This window comes from Dama dama, chromosome 33 (assembly GCF_033118175.1).
Source record: "Dama dama isolate Ldn47 chromosome 33, ASM3311817v1, whole genome shotgun sequence".
Classification (NCBI taxonomy): Eukaryota; Metazoa; Chordata; class Mammalia; order Artiodactyla; family Cervidae; genus Dama; species Dama dama.
This window is the reverse complement of record NC_083713.1, coordinates 49,264,038-49,291,685: the sequence shown is the minus strand read 5'-3', so window position 1 is coordinate 49,291,685 and position 27,648 is coordinate 49,264,038. Positions and strand designations below refer to the sequence as shown.

The 27,648-nt window shown below is 37.6% G+C and overlaps 1 protein-coding gene across 1 annotated transcript in view; it reads left to right on the top strand.

The window, feature by feature from the left end:
* EPC2 (enhancer of polycomb homolog 2) overlaps positions 1-27,648 on the top strand; it is a 125,191-nt gene that overhangs the window by 65,479 nt on the left and 32,064 nt on the right. The window contains exons 3-4 of the mRNA XM_061135669.1: positions 18,427-18,572; positions 26,129-26,335. Coding sequence (XP_060991652.1) covers positions 18,427-18,572; positions 26,129-26,335 — 353 coding nt within the window. The remainder of the gene's footprint in view (positions 1-18,426; positions 18,573-26,128; positions 26,336-27,648) is intronic.

Below are 27,648 nucleotides of genomic sequence, written 5' to 3'. Positions count from 1 at the left end.
CTGACAGACAGGATGCCTGATGAACTATGGACGGAAGTTCATGACTTGTACCGGAGACAGGGATCAAGACCATCCCTGAGAAAAAGAAATGCAAAAAAGCAAAACGGCTGTCTGAGGAGGCCTTACAAATAGCTGTGAAAAGAAGAGAAGCAAAAAGCAAAGGAAAAAAGGAAAAATATACCCATCTGAATGCAGAGTTCCAAAGAATAGCAAGGAGAGATAAGAAAGCCTTCCTCAGCGATCAATGCAAAGAAATAGAGGAAAACAACAGATGGGAAAGACTAGAGATCTCTTCAAGAAAATTAGAGATGCCAAGGGAACATTTCTTATAGAGATGGGCTCAGTAAAGGACAGAAATGGTATGGACCTAACAGAAGCAGAAGATATTAAGAAGAGGTGGCAAGAATACACAGAGGAACTGTACAAAAAAAGATCTTCACGACCCAGATAATCACGATGGTGTGATCACTCATCTAGAGCCAGACATCCTGGAATGTGAAGTCAAGTGGGCCTTAGAAAGCATCACTACGAACAAAGCTAGTGGAGGTGATAGAATTCCAGTTGGGCTATTTCAAATCCTAAAAGATGATGCTGTGAAAGTGCTGCCCTCAATATGCCAGCAAATTTGGAAAACTCAGCAGTGGCCACAGGACTGGAAAAGGTCAGTTTTCACCCCGTTCGCAAAGAAAGGCAATGCCAGAGAATGCTCAAACTACTGAACAATTACACTCATCTCACATGCTAATATGGAGAAGGCAATGGCAACCCAGTCCAGTACTCTTGCCTGGAAAATCCCATGGATAGAGGAGCCTGGTAGACTGCAGTCCCTGGGGTCACTAAGAGTTGGACATGACTGAGCGACTTCACTTTCACTTTTCACTTTTCATGCATTGGAGAAGGAAATGGCAACCCACTCCAATGTTCTTGCCTGGAGAATCCCAGGGACGGGGGAGCCTGGTGGGCTGCCATCTATGGGGTCGCATAGAGTCGGACACGACTGAGGTGACCTAGCAGCAGCCGCACACGCTAATTAAAGTAATGCTCAAAATTCTCCAAGTTAGGCTTCAGCAATACATGAACTGCGAACTTCCAGATGTTCAAGCTGGTTTTACAAAAAGCAGAGGAACCAGAGATCAAATTGCCAACATTCACTGGATCACCGAAAAAGCAAGAGAGTTCCAGAAAAACATCTATTTCTGCTTTATTGACTATGCCAAAGCCTTTGACTGTGTGGATCACAATAAACTGGAAAATTCTGAAAGAGATGGGAATACCAGACCACCTGACCTGCCTCTTGAGAAATCAGTTTGCAGGTCAGGAAGCAGCAGTTAGAACTGGACATGAAACAACAGATTGGTTCCAAATAGAAAAAGGAGTATTTCAAGGCTGTATATTGTCACCCTGCTTATTTAACTTATATGCAGAGTACATCATGAGAAACGCTGGGCTGGATGAAGCACAAGCTGGAAAATCAAGATTGCCACAAGTAATGTCAATAACCTCAGATATGCAGATGACACTACCCTTATGGCAGAAAGTGAGGAACTATAGAGCCTCTTGGTGAAAGTTGAAAGAGGAGAGTGAAAAAGTTGACTTAAAGCTCAACATTCAGAAAACTAAGATCATGGTATCTGGTCCTATCACTTCATGGCAAATAGATGGAGAAACAGTGGAAACAGTGTCAGACTTTATTTTTTGGGGCTCCAAAATCACTGCAGATGGTGATTGCAGCCATGAAATTAAAAGACGCTTACTCCTTAGAAGGAAAGTTATGGCCAACCTAGATAGCATATTAAAAAGCAGAGACATCACTTTGTCAACAAAGGTCCGTCTGTTCAAGGCTATGGTTTTTCCAGTAGTCATGTATGGATGTGAGAGTTGAACTATATAGAAAGCTGAGCGCCGAAGAATTTATGCTATTGAACTGTGGTGTTAGAGAAGACTCTTGAGAGTCCCTTGGACTGCAAGGAGATCCAACCAATCTATCCTAAAGGAAGTCAGTCCTGGGTTTTCATTGGAAGGACTAATGTTGAAGCTGAAACTCCCAATAGTTTGGCCACCTGATGTGAAGAGCTAACTCATTTGAAAAACCCTTATGCTGGGAAAGATTGAGGGCAAGAGAAGGGGACAACAGAGGATGAGATGGTTGGATGGCATCACCGACTCAATAGACATGAGTTTGAGTAAACTCCAGGAGTTGGTGATGGACAGGGAGGCCTGGTGTGCTACAGTTCATGGGGTCGCAAAGAATCAGACACGACTGAGTGAACTGAACTGGTGATTGCTGGATCACATGGTAGTTCTACTTGTAACTTTTGAGGGACTTTTTTTTTTTTTTTACAGTGGCAACACCTGTTTTACCATCCTATCAACAGTGCACAAGGGTTCCAATTTCTCCACTCTCACACCAAGTGTAATTCTTTTGTGTTTTGTTATATTTTAATAGTGGCCATCCTAGTGAGGCTAGTAAGATGACTTCTCCTTATAGTCCTGATTTGTATGTCCCTAATGTGTTAGTGATATTGAGCATCTTTTAGTATGTTTGTTGGCTGTTTGTATATCTTTTTTGGTGAATTGTCTGTTCAGACCCTTGGTCATTTTTAAAGTCTGTTATTTAGGTTTTTGTTTAAGTTATTGGAGTTGTTTATATGTTCTGGTTGTTAACCCTTTATCAGATACATGGTTTGCAGGTATTTTCTCTGTGTTCTCATTCTTCCTTTGCTTGTTTTCTTTGCTGTGCAGAACTTTTTAAGTTTGATGCAGTCCCGTTTGTCTCTTTTTGCTTTTGGAGCCTGTGCTATTGGTATCATATTCAAGAAATCATAGACAAATCCAGTGTCACAAAGTTTTCTCCCTCTGTTTCTTCTAGGAGTTTCTAGTTGATGTTTGTATATGATGTTAGAAAAGGGTCCATCTTCATCTTTTGCATGTGGATTTCTGGTTTTCCCAACACAGTTTGTTGAATAGACTATCCTTTCTCCATTGTTGTGTCTTGGCACCCTTTTTCATCATTTGGTCATATATTACATGACAGTTTATTTCTTGGCTCCCTGTTCCATTGGTCTTTATGTCAGTACCATATTGTTTTGATTATTGTGTTATTACAGTATGTTTTGAAATCTAAAATCTATATTCTAAAATATGGTATTTTATATCTACCATAGGGATGATTTTTGAAAAGAATATTTGGTGAAATCTTCTTTAAAGAATCTCTTTTTGTAAAGGAAATTATTCCTTTCTCTCTAACTCATGTTTTATATATTTGGATTTTCTTCCAGGTCTATTAAGATTTCTATTGGAAATCTTTCTAATATCTTCTATATATTGAGTTTATTTCCTAGTCCATTTAATATTTTGCTAACATTAGAACAAATGTGTTTATAAGAATACTGCTGTTTAATTTCTCAAGTTCCTATCCATTTAGTGGCCTAGAGACTTAACGTTCTTTTTCTGTGACTTATTTATTATTTACACTACTAGATATTAATAGAATGTATGTTCTTACTCATTTATTACATATAATTTTAGGATTAGTTTGTACTGATTAAGCCAAGATACTGTATGAACCCAAAGGTCTTGAGTGAGGTTTTTTGCTGATGTACTGTACTCATTGAAAGATTGACTGAAAGTGAATGAGAAAGATAAGAGGTTTGAATTGAAGAATCTGGGGGAGAACGTCAGTACATAGGGTTCACTGACCCAGAACATTTTCTTCGAACACATTATTTTTAGAGTCATGGAGTAACATGACTTTTATTTTTAAATAGGTAATGCATTTAGAAGTTTCCAAAATAAAAGATATACAAAAACAACCTCATCCCTATCTACTCTCTACTCTGAGTCACCTTCCCTTTGTAAGTAACCGCTTTTATTAGCCTATCTGTTTTTAGGAGTTTGTAATACAGATTCACATACATAGGAAATTATATTTTTATACCCCTTCTTTTACAAAATTTAGCATACTATATATACTCTATAGCATATGTTGTTTGTATGTTTGTGTGTATAAGAGTGTAGTCTGGGAATTATCCTATATTAGCATGTAGAGTGTGTCCTCACTCCTTTTTGCTGCTGCATAAATAGTCCTTTGTGTTTGAGATGTGCCAGTTAATTATCCAGTTTCTTATGGAAAGAAACTTGGATTGTTTCCAGTCTTCTATTATTACAGTTAGTGACTTAGTGAATGATGATGAATATAAAGAATTTCATAAAGGTATAATTGTATCTTTTCCTTACAGAAGTTGTCAAATTGCCCTTTGTAAGGGTTAATAGTATTTTGGATGTCTTCTAGCAAGGTATGAAAGAGCTTATTTCCCCATATCCTTGTCAAAAGACTGCTTTTGAATTTTCTGATTTTAGCAGTTCAGTAGGTACTAGATAATACACCTCAATGTAGTATTTTTTTTTAATAAACTTTTCATTTTGGAAAAATCATAGTTTTTATAGGAAGGTTGTGTACAAAGTGTTCCTATATACCTCTCATCCAGTATTACCTAACACACAGACTTTATTCTGATTTCTCAGTGTAGTTTTAATTTGGATTTCTTATAAATGAGGTTGAGATTCTTTTCATATGTTTAGGATTCATTAGCAATCTCGTGTCCTGAACTGTTACTTGTCCAGTTGTCTCTTGAGTTATTGGAAAACAAGGGAGGAAGAATCTGAAGGAAGAGAAAAGAGATGACTAAGATAAAGCATAATTTGAGAGAGAATAAAAGGATCATTATCTTGATACACCTGACTTTTTAAAAAAAATCAACTATCACATCCCCTCGGTCCTGTCTAATATCATTAGACTCTTTCCCCTCTCTAATGATGAAAATCTCTACCTGAAAGTTTCAAAATACCCCCTTACTCATTTTCATGGTCTGTAGTTCCATGAAAGTAGCTCATTGCTACTAATTTTCACCAGTAATACTTGTCGTTTATATAAAATATGAATTCTTCAAAGTGGGAGAGGAGTGTAATTTGTTGGCTATCAGCAAAAAGACTACAGGAATGAATAATCTTGAGTATAACACAAACCTAGAACACTTTTTAGAATAAATCAGCTGGTGGATGGATTTGGATCACTATGTTATCTTATAGAAAGTAGCCTTGGACGCTTTTGCACTTGATTTTCTTTTTTTGTACATTGGGAAGAAAGTGTAAGTGAGGTCTCTGGTCAAGTCTTATAACAGTAGAAAATCTCAGAGAAGCAGAGTCAAGAATTCTGACTTAATTAACATTCGTATGATCTATTGGTACAACATTTAGAACTGCTAGTTTTGCAAGCTATCAGAACCTTGGAGAGCTCCAAGCAAAGGAGGGGATGGTGCTTGGGTTGCCTCTGAACTTTGAGATGTACTAGTTTGTCATTACCTACTTTGAAAGTAATTTGAAGCCTGAGGATTTTACAATACATGAATTTAATAAAAGTTATGATGAAATAAAAGTTCATCGTATTTCACATTAGGCATAAGTAAAGTTTTACAATCTTTCAAGAGTAAAGACTTGCATTTAGGTTAGAGATTTTCAGAATGTTGTTCAGCATCACTTCGGAATGTATTCACACACCCCTCTTCAGATCTGCTGTGTCAGAAATTGTTTCAGTCAAGCAAGCTCAGCAATCTGTTTGATTCAATCAAATGATTCTGGTGAGTGCTTAAGTTTGAGAAGCACTGTTTTAAAGGCTTTGATAATATTAAAGTAAAGGAGAGACTTGTGAGCCTTTGTCAGATTCCTGGACTTCCTTAGAGTTGGGTATGTGGGATCTTAGGAAGATGATTTATTCCAACTACTTCTTAGTTCATAGTCAGAGCCTATGTTAGTGTACACTGGCTTCCATTTCACTGGGATTTAGATATGCAGTAGCACTGCTGATGCTAGGTTTGTGAAACTGATCAACTCTACTTTTATATATATATATATATATATACTTTTTAATATTTTTGTTTTATATTGAAGTATAGCCAGTTAACAATTTTGTGATAGTTTGAGGTGGATTAGCAAAGGAACTCAGCCATACGTATACATGAATCCATTCTCCAAACTCCCTTCCCACCCAGGCTGCAGCATAACATTGAGCAGAGTTCCACATGCTATGTAGCATGTCTTTGTGGTTATCCATTTTAAATATAGCAGTGTGTATATGTGCATCCCAAACTCCTTAACTATCCCTTCCCTGCATCCTTCCCCCCTGGCAACCGTAAGTTTCTTCTCGTAAGTCTGTGAGTCTGTTTCAGCTTTGTAAATAAGTGCATTTGTATTATTGCTTTTTAGATTCTACATATACGGGATGTCATACAATATTTCTCATTCTGTGTCTGCTTTATTTCACTCTCTATGACAATCTCTTGGTCCATCCATGTTGCTGCAGATTGCATTATGTCTTTCTTTTTCATGCCTGAGTAATATTCAATTGTATATATGCACTACATCTTCTTTACCCATTCCTCTGTTGATGGACATTTTGGTTGCTTCCATGTCTTTGCTGTTATAAACAGTTCTGCAGTGAACTTTGAGGTGCATGTATCCTTTCAGATCATGTTTTTTTTTCTGAGTATATGCCCAGGAGTGGGGATTGCAGAGTCATATGGTAGCTCAATTTTTGTTTTTTTAAGGACATCCACAAAATATTTTCTCCCAATCTGTAGGTCAGCTTCTCATTTTGTTTGTTTCCTTTGCTGTGTAGAAGCTTTTGAGTTTAAGTAGATCCCATTTGTTTATTTTTGTTATTTCCATTATTCTGGGAGATGGATCAAAAAAGATATTCCTGCAATTTTTGTCGGAGAGTGTTATGCCTATATTTTCCCTTCATATATTCATTTTATATATATGCTTACAATTTCAATGGACATATGGTTTTGAATTTTTGTCCTACTGTTTGAAAGTGCTTTGTAATCATCTAGCCTCCTATCCTGGAGAAGGCAGTGGCAACCCACTCCAGCACTCTTGCCTGGAAAATCCCATGGGCGGAGCCTGGTAGGCTGCAGTCCATGGGTTCGCTAAGAGTCAGGCACGACTGAGCGACTTCACTTTCCCTTTTCACTTTCATGCATTGGAGAAGGAAATGGCAGCCCACTCCAGTGTTCTTGCCTGGGGAATCCCAGGGACAAGAGCCTAGTGGGCTGCCGTCTATGGGGTCGCACAGAGTCAGACACGACTCAAGCGACCTAGCAGCAGCAGCCTCCTATCCAAACTTATCATTGATAATTGATATATTTTGTAGTTAAGCGTATTCTCTTTGTTCCTGCTACTCTCTCAGTCTGGAATTACCTTTCATCACTTATTCTGTGTTTTACGGTATTGTTATCTATCTTAATTTAGAAGGGAGCCTGTTACACATGTTGTACAGTCAGTGTTTGTTGTTACTGGATTCAGTGGATTAAAAAACATAATTTTGGAAATTGTATAGGAAAGGAAATGCAGAGCTGGAGGAAGAGATAGATCAGAGTTTTTAAGTGAACGACACTCTTGTAAGTGTTACTGTTAAAAGACGAACCTTTACAAAATAAGGTGTACTGGTCCTTCTGTCTTATTTTATTGCTTGCATCAGAGGGATTGGATATTGGCAGGTCGTCCAGAAATAAGCATTCAGAAAATTTGAAAAATGAATGAAAATAGGAGCTTTGTATAATATTGCTTCTTTTTACATTAAAGAATTATCATCAGTAATTCATAGGTAACTTGAAAATTTTCTTAATGTAAAGTAGCTTTAAATGGGGAAGTCTTATAAGAGTTTGTTTTCATTTTAATTTTTAATGTTTGTTTTTAACAAATCCTTGAGTGCCTGGTGCACTGGGTCCGCAATAACTTGTTTCACATGCATGGTAGTCAACTTGCATTTACTTGTAAATAAATCTTTTTATCTTTTGCTATTAAATGCTTGTAATGTATTATCTTAAGCATTTAGGTCCATGGCTGAACAGAAAACAATCTTTTAATTTATCTCCTTTTGACTATCAAGGAGCTTTTTATTATAGTTATAGTGGAAGAATCACTGAACTCTATGAGTTGAGATCCTGAAACCTGTGCTCAACTCACCAGAGTTTTTAATCTCATTTTTCTGATGTATAAGATGTTTCCAGTTTTAGATATCATGTAACTTTTGTTATTTGTAAATTTTTTGGGTCTTGCTTTTAAATATGACCCTGCTGGTCAAAATGTACTAAAAAAAACCCTGTAAAAATGAAAATTATCCAGACTTTATGACGCTGAGATATTTACTTTATTAAATATTGCTTGAGTAACCATTTAGTTATGTGATTATGTGATTAAACATCTGGGTTCTGGTCTACAACTCCCCTTAGGAACTATTACTTTTTAAGATTTTTACCAGGAAAGAGTAACTGCTATATTATTTGAGTAAAGCTAATTGGCATCTAGATCTCCCAGCATATCTTTGTTTATTCTAGTTTTCCTCTTGACAAGTTGCCATAGATTTTAAAAATTGAGGGAGGGGGACTCAGGAAACAATCTGAGTATCCCTGTTCCTTTCTTTTAAATTTTTTGACTGCTTCTGTTTAAATTTTTTTCTTAGGAGTCAGCTTTTGCCTCTTGGGGCTCAGGGGCTGTGCGGAGTGGGACTTGGGCCTTTGCCAGACGTTGCGTGCTGTTGATGAGCCCAGTGTAGTTTCTCTTTACGGTTTTGGCGCAGACGAGCTTATGATTAGACGTGCTGTAGACCAGACAGATGACCCTAGTTTACCCATTATTTTATTACTCTGTGCTCTGTGGAAAGAAAAAAGCAGAGCCTCCTAGTCTTCATATTTGTAGGGTGTTCTGCAAGTTGTTGAAAGTAAGGATATGTACCTAGGTGGCCAGTGTATAGTGCTTTTTCAGGAAATCTTCATATTAATGATGTTTTCTGAATAAGCGTCCACAGATATGGTAGGGTACAGTCCTAATCTTTTAGTCCAGACTGCGCCATTGAGCCTTTTAGCAGATAATACATGAGATGTTTCCATCTCCTTCATGGCTTCCTTCATGTTTTCAGATTTCTCAGTATATGATGTGTTTGTGAATATTGGTAATGTATTCTCTGGTCACTGTTTCTTTAATGGCAGCATGGCCTTTTTTCTCTTTATTTCCTAGAGCCATATTACCTGGTAATTATTATTTCTGGTAGGAAAGAAGAACATGAGGGATACCGCCAAGCTTGTTTTAAAAGGGTTTACTCATTTGAAATGGAAGTAAGCACACACTATCCGTCAGTGGTGCAAGTCCCTTCCAAAGAACTAAAATTCAGAAACATGTACGCAAGTTAGCCTCTTTACTATAAGTATCCAAAAGAAGCATGACATACAGCCATACCCCTCTTCTAAATCAGAGGACAGAAAAGACATACACTGGGCAATGGTCATGTAATTCAAAGATGCAGCATAATACTTTGTTAAGGCAAACAATGTTGAGTCCCGTCTGAGCAAGGTGCTTGGCAAACATGGAGCTGAGTGGTACTGGGAGGGACTGCTTTCCACATTTCCATTTCTGGACATGGCCCATGCCCTACAACACCTCGGCAGGTCTCTGTTAGTTCCCAGGCTCATCTGCGGGCAACTGTGTTGCTGGACCAGTTTTGAAGTTGAATAGTTTTGGAACTAACCAGATGTGGGTGAGACTTGGGACATACTGTAGGAGAAATAAAGTAATGACTTTTTAAAAAACATACCCACAAAAGCAATGTTTAAAAACCCAATGACCACCAGATATGTGTGTCTGAGAGGAAAACCTTGAGAGACAAGTAGTTCTTTTTGTATATAGGAGTGTTTACAAGTGTAATATTTTCATACTCAAAATGTGGAGCTATGGACAGAGATTCCTCTGCTTATCTCTGGGCATTATACCTAGCTTTCTACCTGACCCATTAAATAAGCACTTAATAAGTTGATTTTGTGCTAAACCAGGATTTTGTATGTTTTACAAACATCTGTTGATTCACTCTGTAAACTATTTCTCTGGTATGTGTAGGAAATAGGTATTATTTCTACACGGTACTTGTTGTTTGGTTGCTCAGTCATGTTGGACTCTTTGCTACCCTGTGGACTGCAGCACACCACACTTCTCTGTCCTTCACTATCTCCCAGAGTTTACTCAAACTCCTATCCATTCAGTCAGTGATGCCATCCAGCTGTTTCATCCTCTGTCCCCTGCTTTTCCTCCTGCCCTGTCTTTCCCAGCATCAGGGTCTTTTCCAGTGAGTTGACTCTTCACATCAGGTGACTGGAGTATGGAATTTCAACTGCAGCATCAGTCCTTCCAAAGAATATTCAGGACTGATTTCCTTTAGGATTGACCGATTTGATCTCCTTGCTGTCCAAGGGATGCTCACGAGTCTTCTCCAGCACCACCATTTGAAAGCATCAGTTCCTCAGCTCTCAGCCTTCTTTGTGGACCAGCTCTAACACCCATACATTATTACTGGAAAAACCATAGCTTTAACTATACGAACCTTTGTCAGCAACGTGATCTCTGCTTTTTCATATTTTGTCTAGGTTTATCACAGCTTTTTTTCCAAGGAGGAAGCTCTTTTAATTTCATGACTGCAGTCACCATCCACAGTAATTTTGGAGCCCCCCCAAAATCAAGTCTTGTCACTTTTTCCATTTCTTCCCCTGTCTGTTTGCCATAAAGTAATGGTACTGGAGGCCATGATCTTAGTTTTTTTGAATTTTGGGTTTTAAGCCAGCTTTATCGCTCTCCTCTGACTTTCAAGAGGCTCTTGAGTTTCTCTTTGTTTTCTGCCTTTCTAAGTCACTTCATGTTTTTGGCGGTGTGAGCAAGAAATAGTAGTAGGAAATTATGAAACCCTACTGGTGCTTCTAGAAATGGATGCTGGTGTTGTTTGCATAGCATTGTGAGTATACTTAATATCACTAAGCTGTATGCTTAAAACTGGTTAAGAAAATAAATTTTCTCTTATGTGTATTTTACCACATTAAAAAATGAAATAAAACACTTTCTCTTGCCATGCCCATCCAAAAAAAGCCCTTTAAGTGAAAATTCTATAATTATATATATATATAAAATTGGGAATTATACAAAAAAGATCTTAATGACCCAGGTGAACACAATGGTGTGATCACACTCATCTAGAGCCAGACATCCTCCAATTTGAAGGCAAGTGGGCCTTAGGAAGCATCACTACAAACAAAGCTAGTGGAAGAGATGGAATTCCAGCTGAGCTATTTCAAATCCTAAAAGATGATGCTGTGAAAGTGCAGCACTCAATATGCCAGAAAATGTGGAAAACTCAGCAGTTGCCACAGGACTCGAAAAGGTCGGTTTTCATTCCAGTCCCAAGGAAGAACAATGCCAAAGAATGTTCAAACTACCACTCAGTTGCACTCATCTCACACAATAGCAAAGTAATTCTCAAAATTCTACAAGCTAGGCTTCAACATTACATGAAAGAAGAACTTCCAGATGTTCAAGCTGGATTTAGAAAAGGCAGGGGAACAAGAGAAAAAATTGCCAACACCAATTAGATCATAGAAAAAGCAAGAGAATTCCAGAAAAAACATCTGCTTTATTGACTATGCCAAAGCCTTTGTGTGGATCACAACAAACTGGAAAATTCTTCAAGAGATGGGAACACCAGACCACCTTACCTGCCTCCTGAGAAATCTCTATGCAGGTCCAGAAGCAACAGTTAGAACCAGATATGGAACAATGGACTGGTTCCAAATTGGGAAAGGAGTATGTCACGGCTGTATATTGTCACCTTGCTTATTTAACTTCTATTCAGAATACATCATGTGAAATGCCAGGCTGGATGAAGCACAAGCTGGAATCAAGGTTGTTCGGAAAAATATCAATAACCTCAGATATGCAGATGACACCGCCTTTATGGCAGAAAGTAAAGAGGAACTAAAGAGCCTGTGGGTGAAAATGAAAGAGGAAAGTGCAAAAATTGGCTTAAAACTCAGCATTTAAAAACGAAGGTCATGCATCTGATCCCATCACTTTATGGCAAGTAGATGGGGAAACAATGGAAACAGTGACAGACTTTATTTTCTTGGGCTCCAAAATCACTGCAGATGGTGACTGCAGCCATGAAATTAAAAGACGCTTGCTCCTTGGAAGAAAAGCTATGACTGACCTAGACAGCATATTAAAAAACAGAGACATCACTTTGCCAACAAAGGTCCATCTAGTCAAAGTTATGGTTTTTCCAGTAGTCATGTATGGATGTGAGAGTTGGACTGTAAAGAAAGCTGAGCACCGAAGAACTGATGCTTTTGAACTGTGGTGTTGGAGAAGACTGTTGAGAGTCCCTTGCACTGCAGGGAAATCCAACCAGTCCATCCTAAAGAAAATCAGCCCTGATTTTCTTTGGAAGGACTGGTGCTGTAGCTGAAGCTCCAATACTTTGGCCAACTGATGCAAAGAACTGGTTCATTTGAAAAGGCCCTGATGCTGGGAAAGATTGGAAGGCGGGATGAGAAGGGGGCGACAGAGGATGAGATGGTTGGGTGGCATCACCGACTTGATGGACATAATTTTGAGCAAGCTCCAGGAGTTGATGATGGACAGGAAAGCCTGCATGCTGCAGTCCATGGAGTTGCAAAGAGTCAGATATGACTGAGCAACTGAACTGAACTGATACAATTATGTAGATAATTGCCTGTGAAATATGTTTTCTATGCATTTCTCTTGTTAATTGATGGATTTATACTATCTCATTCATTACAAAGAGAGCCATGGCATGGGGTTATACAAATGATAAATTTGTATCATTTAGGATACTATAAGAAAAATAGCATCAGGATAGGTAATCTACATAAGATTATTTCTTTTGTCCTTAGTAATACAGATTTGCTGTACGGACTACTCTGCACAAGTGTTTATGATACTAATTAGCTTAACAACAGTGAGTAAAGGGAGGGAATGAGTTCAGTACTACATGGAAGTTGTCTTGTTTCTTTTATGATTTCCCTTGCCAAAGGTGGCTGGAATAGTAACAGAAGGATTAAAATCTTCATTAGGGAAGAGCAAATGCTTTACCTTGACTGCTCAGCATTTAATGAGCCCTTCCAACCCTGTATTAAAAAATTAAAAATAAGTACTTGCACCTAGAATTTCTTTCCCAGAAAGATAATATCCCCAGCCTTGCACAGCTCTCACATAGCATTTCTTCCTGAAGCCCTAATGTACCAAGTTCCCTTACAGTCCGTGTTGTCTGAGTATCTACAAGGCAGCAGTTACATTCTGGGGTTTTTTGTGCTTTTTTAGTGTTCCTTGAGGTAGTAGCCAGCTATTCTAAGTTGCTTACATGACAATCTATTACAACATTTATGGTTTGTTTGAGTTCTAATAAGTTATATGGACTTGACATAACCCTGTTATTGTTGATGTACAGTTGTACATATAGAGGATTTTTTTTTTTAGAAACTGATATCATGTTATAGCAGAAATGTGTATACTTTTCATAGTGTTAATGAAAATGAAACTATGGTGGTGGTTGTTTAGTTGCTCAGTTATGTCCAACTCTTTGTGACACCATGGACTACAGCACTCCGGATTTCTCTGTCCTCCACTATCTTTCAAATATCTTTCAGAGTTTGCTCAAATTCATGTCTGTCGAGTCGCTGATGCCATCCAACCATCTCATCCCCTGCTGACCCTTCTCCTGACCTCAGTCTTTCTCAGCATCAGGGTCTTTTCCAGTGCATCGGCTCTTCACGTCAAGTGGCCCAAGTATTGGTGCTTCAGCTTCAGCATTAGTCCTTCCAATGAATATTCAGTGTTGATTTCCTTTAGGATTGACTGGTAAAAAGGTCTTGCTGTCCACAGGACTCTCGAGTCTTCTCCACCGTAGTTTGAAAGCGTCAAGTTTTTGGCACTCAGCTGTCTTTATGGTCTAACTCTCCATGACTACTGGAAAAACTAGTAACCAGCTTTGGCTATGGGCTTCCCTAGTAACTCAAATGGTAAAGCATCCACTTGGAATGCAGGAGACCAGGGTTCAATCCGTGGGTCGGGAAGATCCCCTGGAGAAGGAAATGGCAACCCACTCCAGTATTCTCGCCTGAAAAATTCCATGGACAGAGGAGCCTGGTGGGCTACAGTCCATGGGGTTGCAAAGAGTCAGACACAACTGAGCGACTCACACACACAGCTTTGACTATACGGACCTTTGTCAGCAAAGTGCTATCTGCTGTTTCATACTCTGTCTAGTTTTGTCATAGCTTTTCTTCCAAGGAGCAAGCATCTTTTAATTTTGTGGCTGGCAGTCACTGTCACAGTGGAGCAAGAAAATAAAATCTGCCCCTCTTTGTACATTTTCCGCATCTATTTGCCATGAAATGATGGGACCAGATTTCATGATCTTAGTTTTTTTGAATGTTGAGTTTAAGCCAGCTTTTTCACCCTCATGAAGATGCTCTCTAGTTCCGCTTTGTTTTCTGCTTTTAGAGTGATATCATCTGCGTATCTGAGGTTGATGATATTTCTCCTGGCAGTTTTGATTCCAGCTTGTGCTTCATCCAGCCTGGGCATTTCACATGATGTACTCTGCATAGACATTAAATAAGCAGAGTGACAGTATCCAGCCTTGATATACTCCTTTCTCCATTTTGAATCAGTTGTTCCATGTCCAGTTCTCACTGTTGCTTCTTGATCTACATAAAGATTTCTCAGGAGGCAAGTAAGGTGGTCTGGTATTAGCATCTCTTTAGGAATTTTCCAGTTTGTTGTGATCCACACAGTCAAAGCCTTTAGCCTAGTCAATGAAGCAGCAGTAGATGTTTTTCTGAAATTCCCTTGCTTTTTCGATGATCCAGCAGATGTTGGCAATTTGATCTCTGGTTCCTCTGCCTTTTCTAAATCCAGCTTGAACATCTGGAAGTTCACGGTTCTTGTACTGTTGAAGCCTGGCTTGGAGAATTTTGAGCATTACTTTGCTCAAAAGTACTTAGCGTATGAGATGAGTGCACTTGTGTGGTAGTTTGAGCATTCTTTGGCATTGCCTTTGGGATTGGAACGAAAACTGACCTTTTCGAGTCCTATGGCCACTGCTGAGTTTCCCACATTTTCTGGCATATTGAGTGCTGCACTTTAACAGCATCATCTTTTAGGACTTGAAATAGATCAGCTGGAATTCCATCTCTTCCACTAGCTTTGTTTGTAGTGATGTTTCCTAAGGCCCACTTGACCTCACACTCCAGGATGTCTGGCTGTAGGTGAGTTACCATACCATCATGGTTATCCTGATCATGAAGACCTTTTTTGTATAGTTCTTCTGTGTATTCTTGCCACCCCTTCTTAATCTCCTCTGCTTTTGTTAGGTCCTTGCCCTTTCTTTCCTTTATTGTGTCTATCTTTGCATGAAATGTTCCCTTGGTATCTCTGATTTTCTTTGAGAGATGTCTGGTTGTTCCCATTCTGTGTTTTTCTCTATTTGCATTGTTCACTTAAGAAGACTTTCTTATCTCTACTTGCTGTTCTCTGGAATTTTGCATTCAGTTGGATATCTTTCCCTTTCTCCTTTGCCTTTCACGTTTCTTCTTCTCTCACCTATTTGTAAGCCTCCTCTGACAACCATTTTACCTTCTTGCATTTCTGTTTCTTTGGGATGGTTTTGGTCACTGCCTCCTATGCAGTGTTACAAACCTCCGTCCATAGTTCTTCATTCACTCTGTCTACCAGATCTAATCCCTTGAATCTGTTTGCCACCTCTACTGTGTAATCATAGAGGATTTGATTTAGGTCACATCTGAATGGTCTATTGGTTTTCTCTACTTTCTTGAATTTAAGTCTGAATTTTTTAGTAAGGAGCTGATCATCTGAGCCACAGTCAGCTCCAAGTCTTGTTTTTGCTGACTGTATAGAGCTGCTCTGTCTTGGCTGCAGAGAATATAATGAATCTGATTTCTATTTAGGTGCTAAGTTGTTTCTGACTCTTTGTGACCCCCATGGACTATGGCCCACCGGGATCCTCTCTGTCCATGGGATTTTCCAGGCAAGAATACTGGAGGTGGGTTGCCATTTCCTCCTCCAGGGAATATTCCCTACCCAGGGATCAAACTCGGGTCTCCTGCATTGCAGGTGGGATTCTTTACCTGTCACACATTCTAAATTCTGCTCTTGTTTCTTTCTGGATGCACCCTGTGACAGGATCATAGTTTGCCAACCAGGGATTGAACCTGTGCCCCTTGTATTGGAAGCACAGAGTCAAAATTTACTGGACCACCAGGGAAGTCTTTAAATTCTGATCTTGTAGTGGGAAGGCAGTCACAGATGACTCAGATTTGGCTAACAGTTACTTTGATGATTCCTGGTTTAATTCTAAATACCTATTTTTCTAACCATCTCAAGTTAGACAGAGAAATCGGGGGAAAACGCACTATTAAGGCAATTTTATTAATTCCATGTACATAATATAACTATTCTTTCTTATCTAAAGATAACAGTCCAACCAGTTGTCATAATTTCATGTTCTACATACCTTAAGTTAATGGAGTAGATTTATAAAAGAGAAAAAATATTTCACTGGTTTGGGAAAATGTGGTTCTGAGACTTCATTATAAGGAGGGATATAGGATGTGCTAGAGATTTTTCAAACCTACTTTCAAAATTTACACTGTTAATAAAGTTCTTGCCTAATCAACACTTTATTTTCATTAAGAGCCTCAATTAAAGCAGATTTCTGTATTGACCATCTAGTGATGTCCATGTGTAGAGTCATCTCTTTTGTGGTTCGAAGAGGGTGTTTTGCTATGACCAGTGCATTCTCTTGGCAAAACTCTGTTAGCCTTTGCCATACTTCATTTTGTACGCCAAGGCCAAACTTGCCTGTTATTGCGGGTATCTCTTGACTTCCTACTTTTGCATTCCAATCCTCTGTGATGAAAAGGATGTCTTTGGTGTTAGTTCTAGAAGTGTTCTACTTTAGTTTCTTCGGCATTAGTGGTTGGGAGCATAGACTTGGATTACTGTGATGTTGAATGGTTTGCTGGAATCAAATGAGATCATTCTGTCGTTTTTGAGATTGTGCCCAAGTACTGCATTTTGGACTCTTTTGTTGACTATGAGGGCTACTCCATTTCTTCTAAGGGATTCTTGCCCACAGTAGTAGCTATAATAGTCATCTGAATTAAATTCACCCATTCCGGGCCATTTTAGTTCACTGATTTCTAAAACATCGATGTTTACTCTTTCCCTCTCCTGCTTGACCACGTCCAATTTAACCTTGATTCATTGACCTAACATTCCAGGTTCCTGTGCAGTATTGTTCCTTATAGCATCAGACTTGACTTTACCACTAGACACATCTACAACTGGGCATTGTTTTCGCTTTGGCCCAGCTTCTTCATTCTTTATGGAGCTGTTTCTTCCCTCTTCTCCAGTAGCGTATTGGACACCTACAGACCTGAGCTCTCATCTTCCAATGTCATATCTTTTTTGCCTTATCATACTGTTCATGGGGTCCATTCAAAATTATGGTGGTCCATTCTGAATATTAGTGAGTACCTCATCCTGATTTTTGTCAGTTCATAAAAAGAAGCCGTTGACTTCAGGGACCCAGTATTGACTTTCTGGCCAAATTTAGAACTCAGCTTCTCAGAGCTAGACAATCCTTAAATATGATTTCATTTGAAATAGCAAATTTCTTGCACACATCACTAAGAATATTTCAAGCAATATCTCTTAATAACCTGCCTAATTGGTAATTCTCTTTGTTAATGGGTGATAAAGCCTAACAGCCAAGAGAAGACACTGTGCCCCCAAAAGTGAAATTTTGAAAATTTTAATTTCCTAGCAATTTTTCTTTACCTTTCATGCTCCTCTACCTTCTTTGTTTCCCCCTCATCCCACCCTCTGCCTCTTGTAACCACAAGTCTGATCTCTCTGTGAATTTGGGTTTTTTTTAGGTTCCACATAAAAGGGAGATCATACATTATTTGTCTTTCTTTGACTTTACTTAATTTAGTATAGTGCCTCAAATCCATCTATAATGTTGCACATGTTAAAATTTTTTTTTTTTAAAGAAAATTAGTCTGTCAGGCGAGTGCCTCTTGTTTTTTTAAGTCTGTTTTATTTCCAATGGTTTGAAATGCCATTCTCCTCATATATTTTGTATTTTGAGTTTATTTCTGGATTGTTAATTTTGTTCCATAACTTCTGATTATGCTGTCAAACTACCATGAGAATAAGTGTTATCTTTTTTAATATATTTGTTAGTTTATGTTTTAATATATATATTTGTGACCCTTTGTTTTTAAAATAAATAATTCTAGTTGCTATTTTTAGTGTTCTGTTAAACTTTAAATCATATATGAATTAAAATTTATTTTCAGCTAAATCTCTAAAACCAATTTTTTGATATCTGCTCGTGAACTCTGGTCAGTACTTTATATATTTTGGGAGTATTCTGTGGTCAGATATAAACACTATATAACTCCATGATTTCTCCTGAGTTTGAAGATTTTTTTTTTTCTTTTCTAGCCTTTAATCTAGACAATGAACAACCAGATTATGATATGGACTCAGAAGATGAGACCTTATTAAATAGACTTAACAGAAAGATGGAAATTAAGCCTTTGCAATTTGAAATTATGATTGACAGACTTGAAAAAGCCAGTTCTAATCAGGTACTGTACCTTGTAAAAATGTCTCTTAACATTTCATCTAATTAGCAGTTTTATTTTGCATTTTTATTTAGACCTAAGTATATTACAATTAACAATATTCCTTGACAGTTCAAGAAATACTTAAGCATACTGTCTTTTAATAAGAGTATGAAAAGTACAGTTCTGACTTTTTTCTTGTTTGGATATAAAAATAATACAAGTTACATTGTTATAATATCTTCTTGATCCTTTTCATAGAGCTGTCTTTTTGACACTTCATTAACTAAAATTGCTTGGTTGAATTGCTTCGTTAGTCATCTCACATCAATAAAGTTGCTCAGATTTGTATTAAGGTGCTTTTACCATTTAAGATTATTTTAGTTTTGCTTATTTATATACCTTATAAAATTTTAAGTTAAGGAAAAATTATTTACAAAGAAGGAATTTTCTTTAGTGGGACATTCTATACCTGATACAGGGAATGTAAAAACAGAACAAAGAATTGCTAAAGTGGAAAACTCTAAGGTTTATTTAAAGCATTTCTACATGTGCATAGAAAATAATAAAAATGTACAACAAAATGCCAGCAATGGTTATATTTAGGTGCTGAAATTATTGGTGATTTTTATGTTCTTTTTCTGTGTTTTCCAAATTTATTATAATGAGCATGTGTTGATATTACAGTTAAATTTAAAAAATAAAAGTAATTGTTGGTGTGCCTGTGTGGTATATTAATATGCTAATTTTTATTAATGTAGTAAGAAGTTACTGATATAAATAAACTTTTTACACTAGACTGTTTAAACTTTTCACTTGTTTAACTATACAAATTCATTATTTTCCCCCAATTTCTAAGTTAGTCCTTTAAATCCCTGAGGTATTACCAGCTCTTCAGAACATTTCCCACACTTATCTATTGGAAAATGATTTCGCTGCATGTTTAGCCTGTCTATCAGTCTCCCCACAACTCATTTTGATGGAAAGTAATATGAAGTATACTAACCAAAAAAATGCATTAAGACTGAATTTTGTAAAATTCAATTTAATTGTATAAAAAAAAAAAACCGAAAAGAAAAGATGGATTATTTTGACTGAATTATCTTATAGGTTTTGTATAGTAAAAGATCTCTATGAAAAATAATTCTACTTGTATTTTTGAGAGGTTGTCTTTTCTTATTGGATATTTGTTTTAATCATCAAGGTGAAACTCATTATAACTAGTGCTCACAGTTTTCCTAAGATTTTGATCACTGGCATCAGATATAGTTTCAGTTTTTCTTCTTTATGTGTAAATTTTCCTAGCAATCCTAGTCTTGATCAGACTTGTGTTATTTCTGCTGTTTTCCATGATTGCTCAGAAATTCTCATGGTGGCTGAAATTATGTCATCAGAAGCTTGCATGTATTTTTTCTGTAGATTGCCTTCATTCAGTTAGTAATATTTTTAATGCTGAACAAGACAAGTGGCAGAAGCTTTTTCTTTGTGAACTTACCATCTAAGTGAGTACAGGATAAGCAAAAAACATGTCAACAATGCAGTTAACTATCCACTATGATCAGCATCACCGACTCAATGGACATGAGTTTGCACAAACTCCAGAAGATGGTAAAGGACAAAGAAGCCTGGTGTGCTGCAGTCCATGGGGTTGCAAAGAGTTGGACATGCCTGAGCATCTGACCAACAGCAATAATCAGCATCATCCTATTGGAGTTCTTTTTGCTCACATGCAAACTTCCAGGTCATAAAACAATCACATGCAAACTTCCAGGTCATAAAACAATCGACTGGGTTCTCAGAGCATGATAGCATCTACTTTCTGCAGAGGAGATGAAGGTGAAGGTTTTGCCACAGGAATAAAAGGGTGGTCATATTAATAGAACCAGAGATTAAATAGAACCAAGCAAAAGCCAGACCTTATTCCAAGTGTCTGATCTGGGAATTCATGGGTTTCTTTATTTGCTCATTTTGCGAGCCAATACAATACCAGATTCCAGGGCAAGGAATCAAGTTTATGGTTAAACTGGTATTTATTAGATTGGTAGAGAGAGACATAAAAGACGGACTGAGGCAAATGCTTCTGCTGCCACTATTCTGTGAATACTGTTGCAATGAAGTTATTATTGAAAATTCCCATTGCCAGAGTCCGTGATTATTTTCAGCCCCCATCCTTTTGTCTTATTTGAGCTCTCATTTCTTAAAACTGACATCACCTTTGGTCTTTCAAATATAGTTCATTCCCTTTTGGTTTCCTTAATGATTTTTTATGCCCATTTCTTCTAATTTTCTTTTACTGACTCCCTTTTCATTCAACTGCTGTAAATATTAAGGTTTCTTAAAATTCTGTTCTTGGTATTCATATCCTGATTATTTGGGGGTTAATCACCTCATTGAGGATTTTTGTGTGTGTTATAAAATACGTATGCCTTTAGCCTTGACCTCTTTCTTAAGCCCCAGGATGTTCTTTTTTCTCTTCTTGTGCTGCCTTTTGGATTCTCCGTCTAGACCTACAGACTCTCAAGTTTAATTTTTGTAAAACTTAATCTCTTAACTTCAGATGATCTTATACTGTATTCATTCTCTCTTCAGTGACTCCCAAAACTTAGGATCTTGTGGGTTTTTAAAATCCCTTATCTTTAGTCCCTAAATTTCTTACTCTTCCTTGTGCATCTGTATGTTCCTTGAATACTCAGTCTTCAATGATCTCTTCTCTCATTTCTTTAGTCTTTTTCTTATTGCCCACAAATGTGCCAGGGGTCCCCATTTCCAAGAGCCCTTTCACTTGAGCCTGTCTTTCTCAATAAACTACCACCTTCTGTTTTTTGGCTTTTTTTTTTTTAAGTCACAGTTGCATTTTCAAATTATACTCATTCCACATGCTAACAAGGTAATGCTCATAATCCTTCAAACTAGGCTTCAACAGTATGTGAACTGAGAAATTCTAGATGTACAAGCTGGATTTAGAAAAGGCAGAGGAACCAGAGGTAAGTCACCAACATCCGTTGGATCATATAAAAAGCAAGGGAATTCCAGAATAATATCTACTTCTGCTTCATTGACTAGGCTGAATTCTTTGACTGTTTGGATCACAACAAAATGTGGACAGTTCTTAAAGAAATGGAAATACCAGATCACCTTACCTGCCTCCTAGAAATCTGTATGCAGGTCAAGAAGCAGCAGTGAGAACTGGACATGGAACCACAGACTGGTTCAAAATTTGGAAGGGAGTGCCTCAAGGCTATATATTGTCACTCTGCTTGTTTAACTTCTATGCAGAGTACATCATGTGGAATGCCAGGCTGGATGAAGCACAATCTAGAGTCAAGATTGCTGGGAGAAGTATCAACAACCTCAGCTATGCAGATGATACCGCTCTAATGGCAGAAAGTGAAGAGAAACTAAAGAGCCTGTTGATGAGCGGGAAAGAAGAGAATGAAAAACCTGGCTTAAAACTCAGTATTCAAGAAACTAAGATCATGGCATCCTGTCCCATCGTTTCATGGCAAATAGATGGGAAAGCAATGAAACAGTGACAGACTTTATTTTCTTGGGCTTCAAAATCACTGCAGATGGTGACTGCAACCATGACATTAAAAGACCCTTGCTCCTTGGAAGAAAAGCTATGACCAACCTAAACAGCATATTAAAAAGCAGAGACGTCACTTTGCCGACAAGGTCCATATAATCAAAGCTATGATTTTTCCAGTAGTCATGTACAGATGTGAGAGTTGGACCATAAAGAAGTCTCAGTGCTGAAGAACTGATGCTTTCAAACTGTGTTGTTGGAAAGGATTCTTGAGAGTCCCTTGGACAGCAAGGAGATTAAACCAGTCAGTCCTAAAGGAAATCAACCCTGAATATTCATTGGAAGGACTAATGCTGAAGCTGAAGCTCCAATACTTTGGCCACCTGATGTGAAGAGCTGACTCACTAGAAAAGACCCTGATTGCTGGGAAAGATTTAAGGCAGGAGGAGAAGTGAATGACCAAGGATGAAATGGTTGGATGGCATCACCGACTCAATGGATATGAACTTGAGCAAACTCAGGGATGAGAGTAAAGAAGAGGGAAGCCTGGCATGCTGCAGTTCATGGGGTTACAAAGGAGTTGGACATGACTGAGTGACTGAATAACAAACATTTTCAAAAATAAGGCATATTGTTTAGCTTTTACTCCATTTTAGTTTACTGATATTGTACTGTTTAAGGCGATTGATGGCCTCCTAATTGTCATCCAGGAGCCTTTTTTTAAGTCTGCACTCTACTTAATGTCCCTGTAGTATTGGATGTTGCTGATCTCCACATTTCCTGACTCTTCTTCTTTCTTCACTTCCTCTTCCATTTGCTCCTCTGCCTCTTACTTGTCGCTATTTCTTTTGGTCTCCTTTATTGCAGGCAGACTCTTTACCATTGAGCTACCAGGGAAGCCTGAGTTTTGTATATAAGCAAAGTAAATGATCTTTGTTCTCATGGAGCTAGTTGCAGTCTGTTGTTTTTCAGTCACTCAGTTGTGTTCGACTCTGCGACCTCATGGACTGCAGCACGCCAGGCTTCCCTGTCCTTCACTCTCTCCCTGAGTTTGCTCACTTATGTCCATTGAGTTGACGATGGCATCCAATCATCTCAACCTCTGTCGCCCCCTTCTCCTCCTGCCCTCAATCCTTCCCAGCATCAGGGTCTTTTCCAATGAGTCGGCTCTTCACATCAGGTGGCCAAAATATTGGAGCTTCAGCTTCAGCATCAGTCCTTCCAATGAGTATTCAGTCTAGAAGAAGAATAATTTTTATCTCCCATCCCTTACCCTCAAAATAAGTAAGTCCAGTAAGTCAGAGCTGTCTTGGAAATTATAAATTTATCACAGATCCCTTTGCCAATTAAATAGTAGTTTCCACTGCTTTCTAGTGGATGAAGTGCTAAATGGCAGGACTTTTTTCTCAGGATATAAAAGTAGTGGGATTCTGTTTTTGTGGATTTTTAATCATGTGGTTTAATTTGTGGCTATTTTATCTGTAAATTAATCTCGCCAGTCAAATTTAATGTTGTCACCATGATAGTAGAGAGGCACTCATACTAGTTGCCCTAGAATAACTAAAGCTAATTTTTACAGAATGAGTAAAACCAAAATTATCCAATAAAATGAAAGTTGGTCATATAACAATATAAAAACAGAAGTTGATTGAGAAAATACAGTTAACCAAGAAAAGTAATGTCAGGATGTTTAAACTGTGTATTGGGTTCTAATTACCTCAGCTGTAAAGAGGGTGCTTAACTACCAGGCAGGACATTTCCAGCAGGAGCAAGAAGCACCAAGAGAAGAAAATCTGAGGCATTGTTTTAATCTGCTGACATCTTCTGCAGAAAGATAGGAAGCAGTGTTATTTTGATAACACTGTATAGGAAATGATTCTGTGGGTTGATGGAAAGAGATTATCTTCCTCCCCACTCCAGGATTAGATTAAGTTCTTGATTTAATCAGTGAAGGTTATAAAATCTTATCAGAAGCAGAGTGACCAAACAGTTGAAGCACATGCAACATATCACAGCACTGTTTCCCTTGGTAACCAGAGCTACCAGTTATGCCACAAAGCTCTAAGCATGTGGTAGAAGTTTGTTAGATCCAGAAAGCTCTGTGGGTTTTTTTGTTTTTTTGTTTTTTTTTCTTCATTTATTTTTATTAGTTGGAGGCTAATTACTTTACAATATTGTAGTGATTTTTGTCATACATTGACATGAATCAGCCATGGATTTACATGTATTCCCCATCCCGATCCCCCCTCCCACCTCCCTCTCCACCTGATTCCTCTGGGTCTTCCCAGTGCACCAGGCCCGAGCACTTGTCTCATGCATCCAGCCTGGGCTGGTGATATGTTTCACCCTAGATAATATACATGTTTTGATGCTGTTCTCTCGAAACATCCCACCCTCACCTTCTCCCACAGAGTCCAAAAGTCTGTTCTGTATAAAGACCAATACAGTATACTAATGCATATATATGGAATTTAGAAAGATGGTAACAATAACCCTATATGAAAGCTCTGTTCTTATTCTGCCACCATCCTTATAGACTTTGAAAGTATACATCACCATTCCAGAGAACTTCAGTTAATAATGGGAGAGCGTCCACTTCAGGCTGATGTTTGGAAAATATTGGTTCTTTTGGTTTGGTCTTATGTTTCAGGCTCTGGCTGTCCTCTTTAGAGACCATGTTACTCAGTCTCTCAGATGCACTTAAGCTGACTCCACTGAGACTTTGAATAAACCAAACAATGGCCATTTATAATTGTATTGCACTAAAAGTAACTATCACATGGACTGGGATACTTGTATTGATATTGTCAGTGTCGTCTCTTCCTGTAGTCACGCCATCTTGGCAGCCAAATTGTAATAAGAAGCCAACTAATTAGCTCTAGTAGTCACTATCATAGGACTGAAAATACAAATGATCATTGTCCAAAAGATCATTACATTTATTCCATTAAGTAATACCAATATGAGAAATCAAATCATGTAAAAAATATGTTTTGTAAGTCATACTTTCTTAAAATAAATTCATACAACCACCAAATTGATTAGTATGCTAATCTTAAAATTTCAGTGATATTTCCCCCCCATTTCCAAGTTTTAGGAGATATTTCAGTTTGTTTTGAAAATAAATCTTCATCTCTAAAGTAATAAAAGTAAGAAGGTTGGGATACCACCACTTCAATAAGCATTCACAGCTTTAAAACTCCATAATCTTTTTCTAAGCTTCACTACAAATGGATCTTTGTAACCCCTAATCCATCTTGTCAGCCTCTCTGATCTTCGAAAAGAGCAGGGAAACAGATGTGACCAAGCAAATTTTTACAAATTTTACTTTTGAGATAATGTCAGCATATGTTGTCTGCATTGATAAAGGAGAGAGAGGTCCCTCAGATGCCACTGTCCAGACATGACATTGTCATCAGCAAGATGAGTGTCGAGAATAAGGATTCTCTAGTATTTAATCAGCTTTGTTAGAGAAGTTGTTCTGTATGTGACTGGTACAAAAAATTCAAGATTGTATAATGTGGAAAATTCTGGAAACATGCTAAGTTTGTCCTTTTCAATATCAGAGGAGTCATGTACGTATTCAGTTTGCAATATATTAGAAAGTATTCATCGTTTATTTTGGAGGGAGGTAAAAAGAAACCACCTGTAAATTCTATTTTCTGTTGAAAAACAAACACTTAATGATGCTAGTAGATAAAGACTAGTAGATCCTCCAGTGTGTGGAATCGCAGAGTATCAGAATTTTGAAGGATTCTGGATGTCTCTAGTTCACGACTTACCTAAGTCATAAATCTGTTGTAGACTTCTCATTAATTCAGGCTTCTTAAATATTTTAAGTGGTGGAACTCACTACCTTTTAGGGCAAATATCTAATTTTGGTAAATCTTACTAATAAATTCTTTGTTAGATTGAATTGAATTGTGTTTTTTGCCATCATGATACCTGATCATAACTGTTAGACTGATCACATTTTTTTCCTGTAGACAAAGTTTAATCTTTAAATGTTTTCCCTAAGGATTGTAGTTGATGACAGTTTTTATTTTTTATTTAGCTTGTAACACTTCAAGAAGCAAAACTGCTGCTAAATGAAGATGATTACCTTATTAAAGCTGTATATGACTACTGGGTGAGAAAACGTAAAAACTGCAGGGGACCATCCCTCATTCCTCAGATAAAACAAGAGAAAAGAGATGGCTCTACCAACAATGACCCTTATGTTGCCTTTCGGAGGAGAACAGAAAAAATGCAAACGCGAAAGGTAATATGCAAATTAGGTTTAACTGAAGGTACCTCGATAGTATTTAAGACCAATATTTTTTTTTTCTGCCAATAGCTTGAGTAATTTTGAGTAATTTGGACATAAAGTGAAGCCAATGACATTGTTGAACTTTATTTTAGAAAGCCTGCTCTTCGGTAGCCTCTATCCCCCAGTTGTTTGCAATGTTTGTTTAATGTTTATTTAATACCTATGAGCTTTGTAAATCTATTGATTATATCATTTTAGGCTTGCAATTGAAGTGATATGAGGAAATTCGTGTTATGAGGAAACAGGAGTTTTGAGTTCTTCAGTAAGCTATACATTCTATACATATCCTCTATTTGGAAGCTTAAGAGTTCCTTTGAAACCATATTCTAAATCATAAATGTTAAAAAGGACTTTACTCCCTCTGACTACTGTGGGGTCAGGGGAAGTTGGTAAGGGTTCGTTTTCAAGCCTGTTCTGCTGACAGTCACAATTAAGACACTAAGACAACAAAATCTTTTTCTCCTTTTCTGAACTGTCAGTTGTGTCAGATTTCAAATTGACAAACTTGTCCTCACCTGGCTTTCAGAAGCAAGATGAGCCAGAATTCTAAGAGAAACTGGGTCTCATGCTGTGAAATGATATAGTAAAGAAGAAAACATTATTTTAGAGGGGGGTAGTCACTGTCTTCCACTTCTCATAATTAATAATAAACACCAGACACAGTAACACATTCTTTAACATTGTAGAATATTAGGGACATATAAATGTAAAAAACGGAAGGAATTGTAATTGGAGGTCAGCGTTTTCTCTGGATTCCTGTTTCTCCTAACATGGAGTGCTTATCCTTGTCAGCTGTTAATATAACAGCTGTGAAGCATAACAGCTGCCAGGGATAGTACATTTTAGGGGGAACTCTTCTGGTTAACAACTAGTTTTTATAACTATTTCTTGGATCTCCCAAATGTGGATGACATTCCCTAACCCAGACTGAGTTTTCAATTTGGTGTTTTGGTTCTTGGCTATAGAGATATTAGATATTTCATGAAGATTAATGCCTTGTTTAGAAAAGACTATAATAAGATAAGTTTGTAAATACAGTAAAGTTTTATAAATTTGGATTGAGGAAGGAGAGGTTTATCTGAATTATTGAAATATCTGAATTTCCAATTTTTAAGAGAAATATAATTGGTTCAGATGTATTGGAAAACAGAGCAATATATTTTGAAGGAAGAGTACTGTTGGGTTTCTTTTAATGGATAGGCATGAAGTACTTAAAATAGCAGTATTATTGACATAAAAAACAATATTCCTAATATTTAAATGTG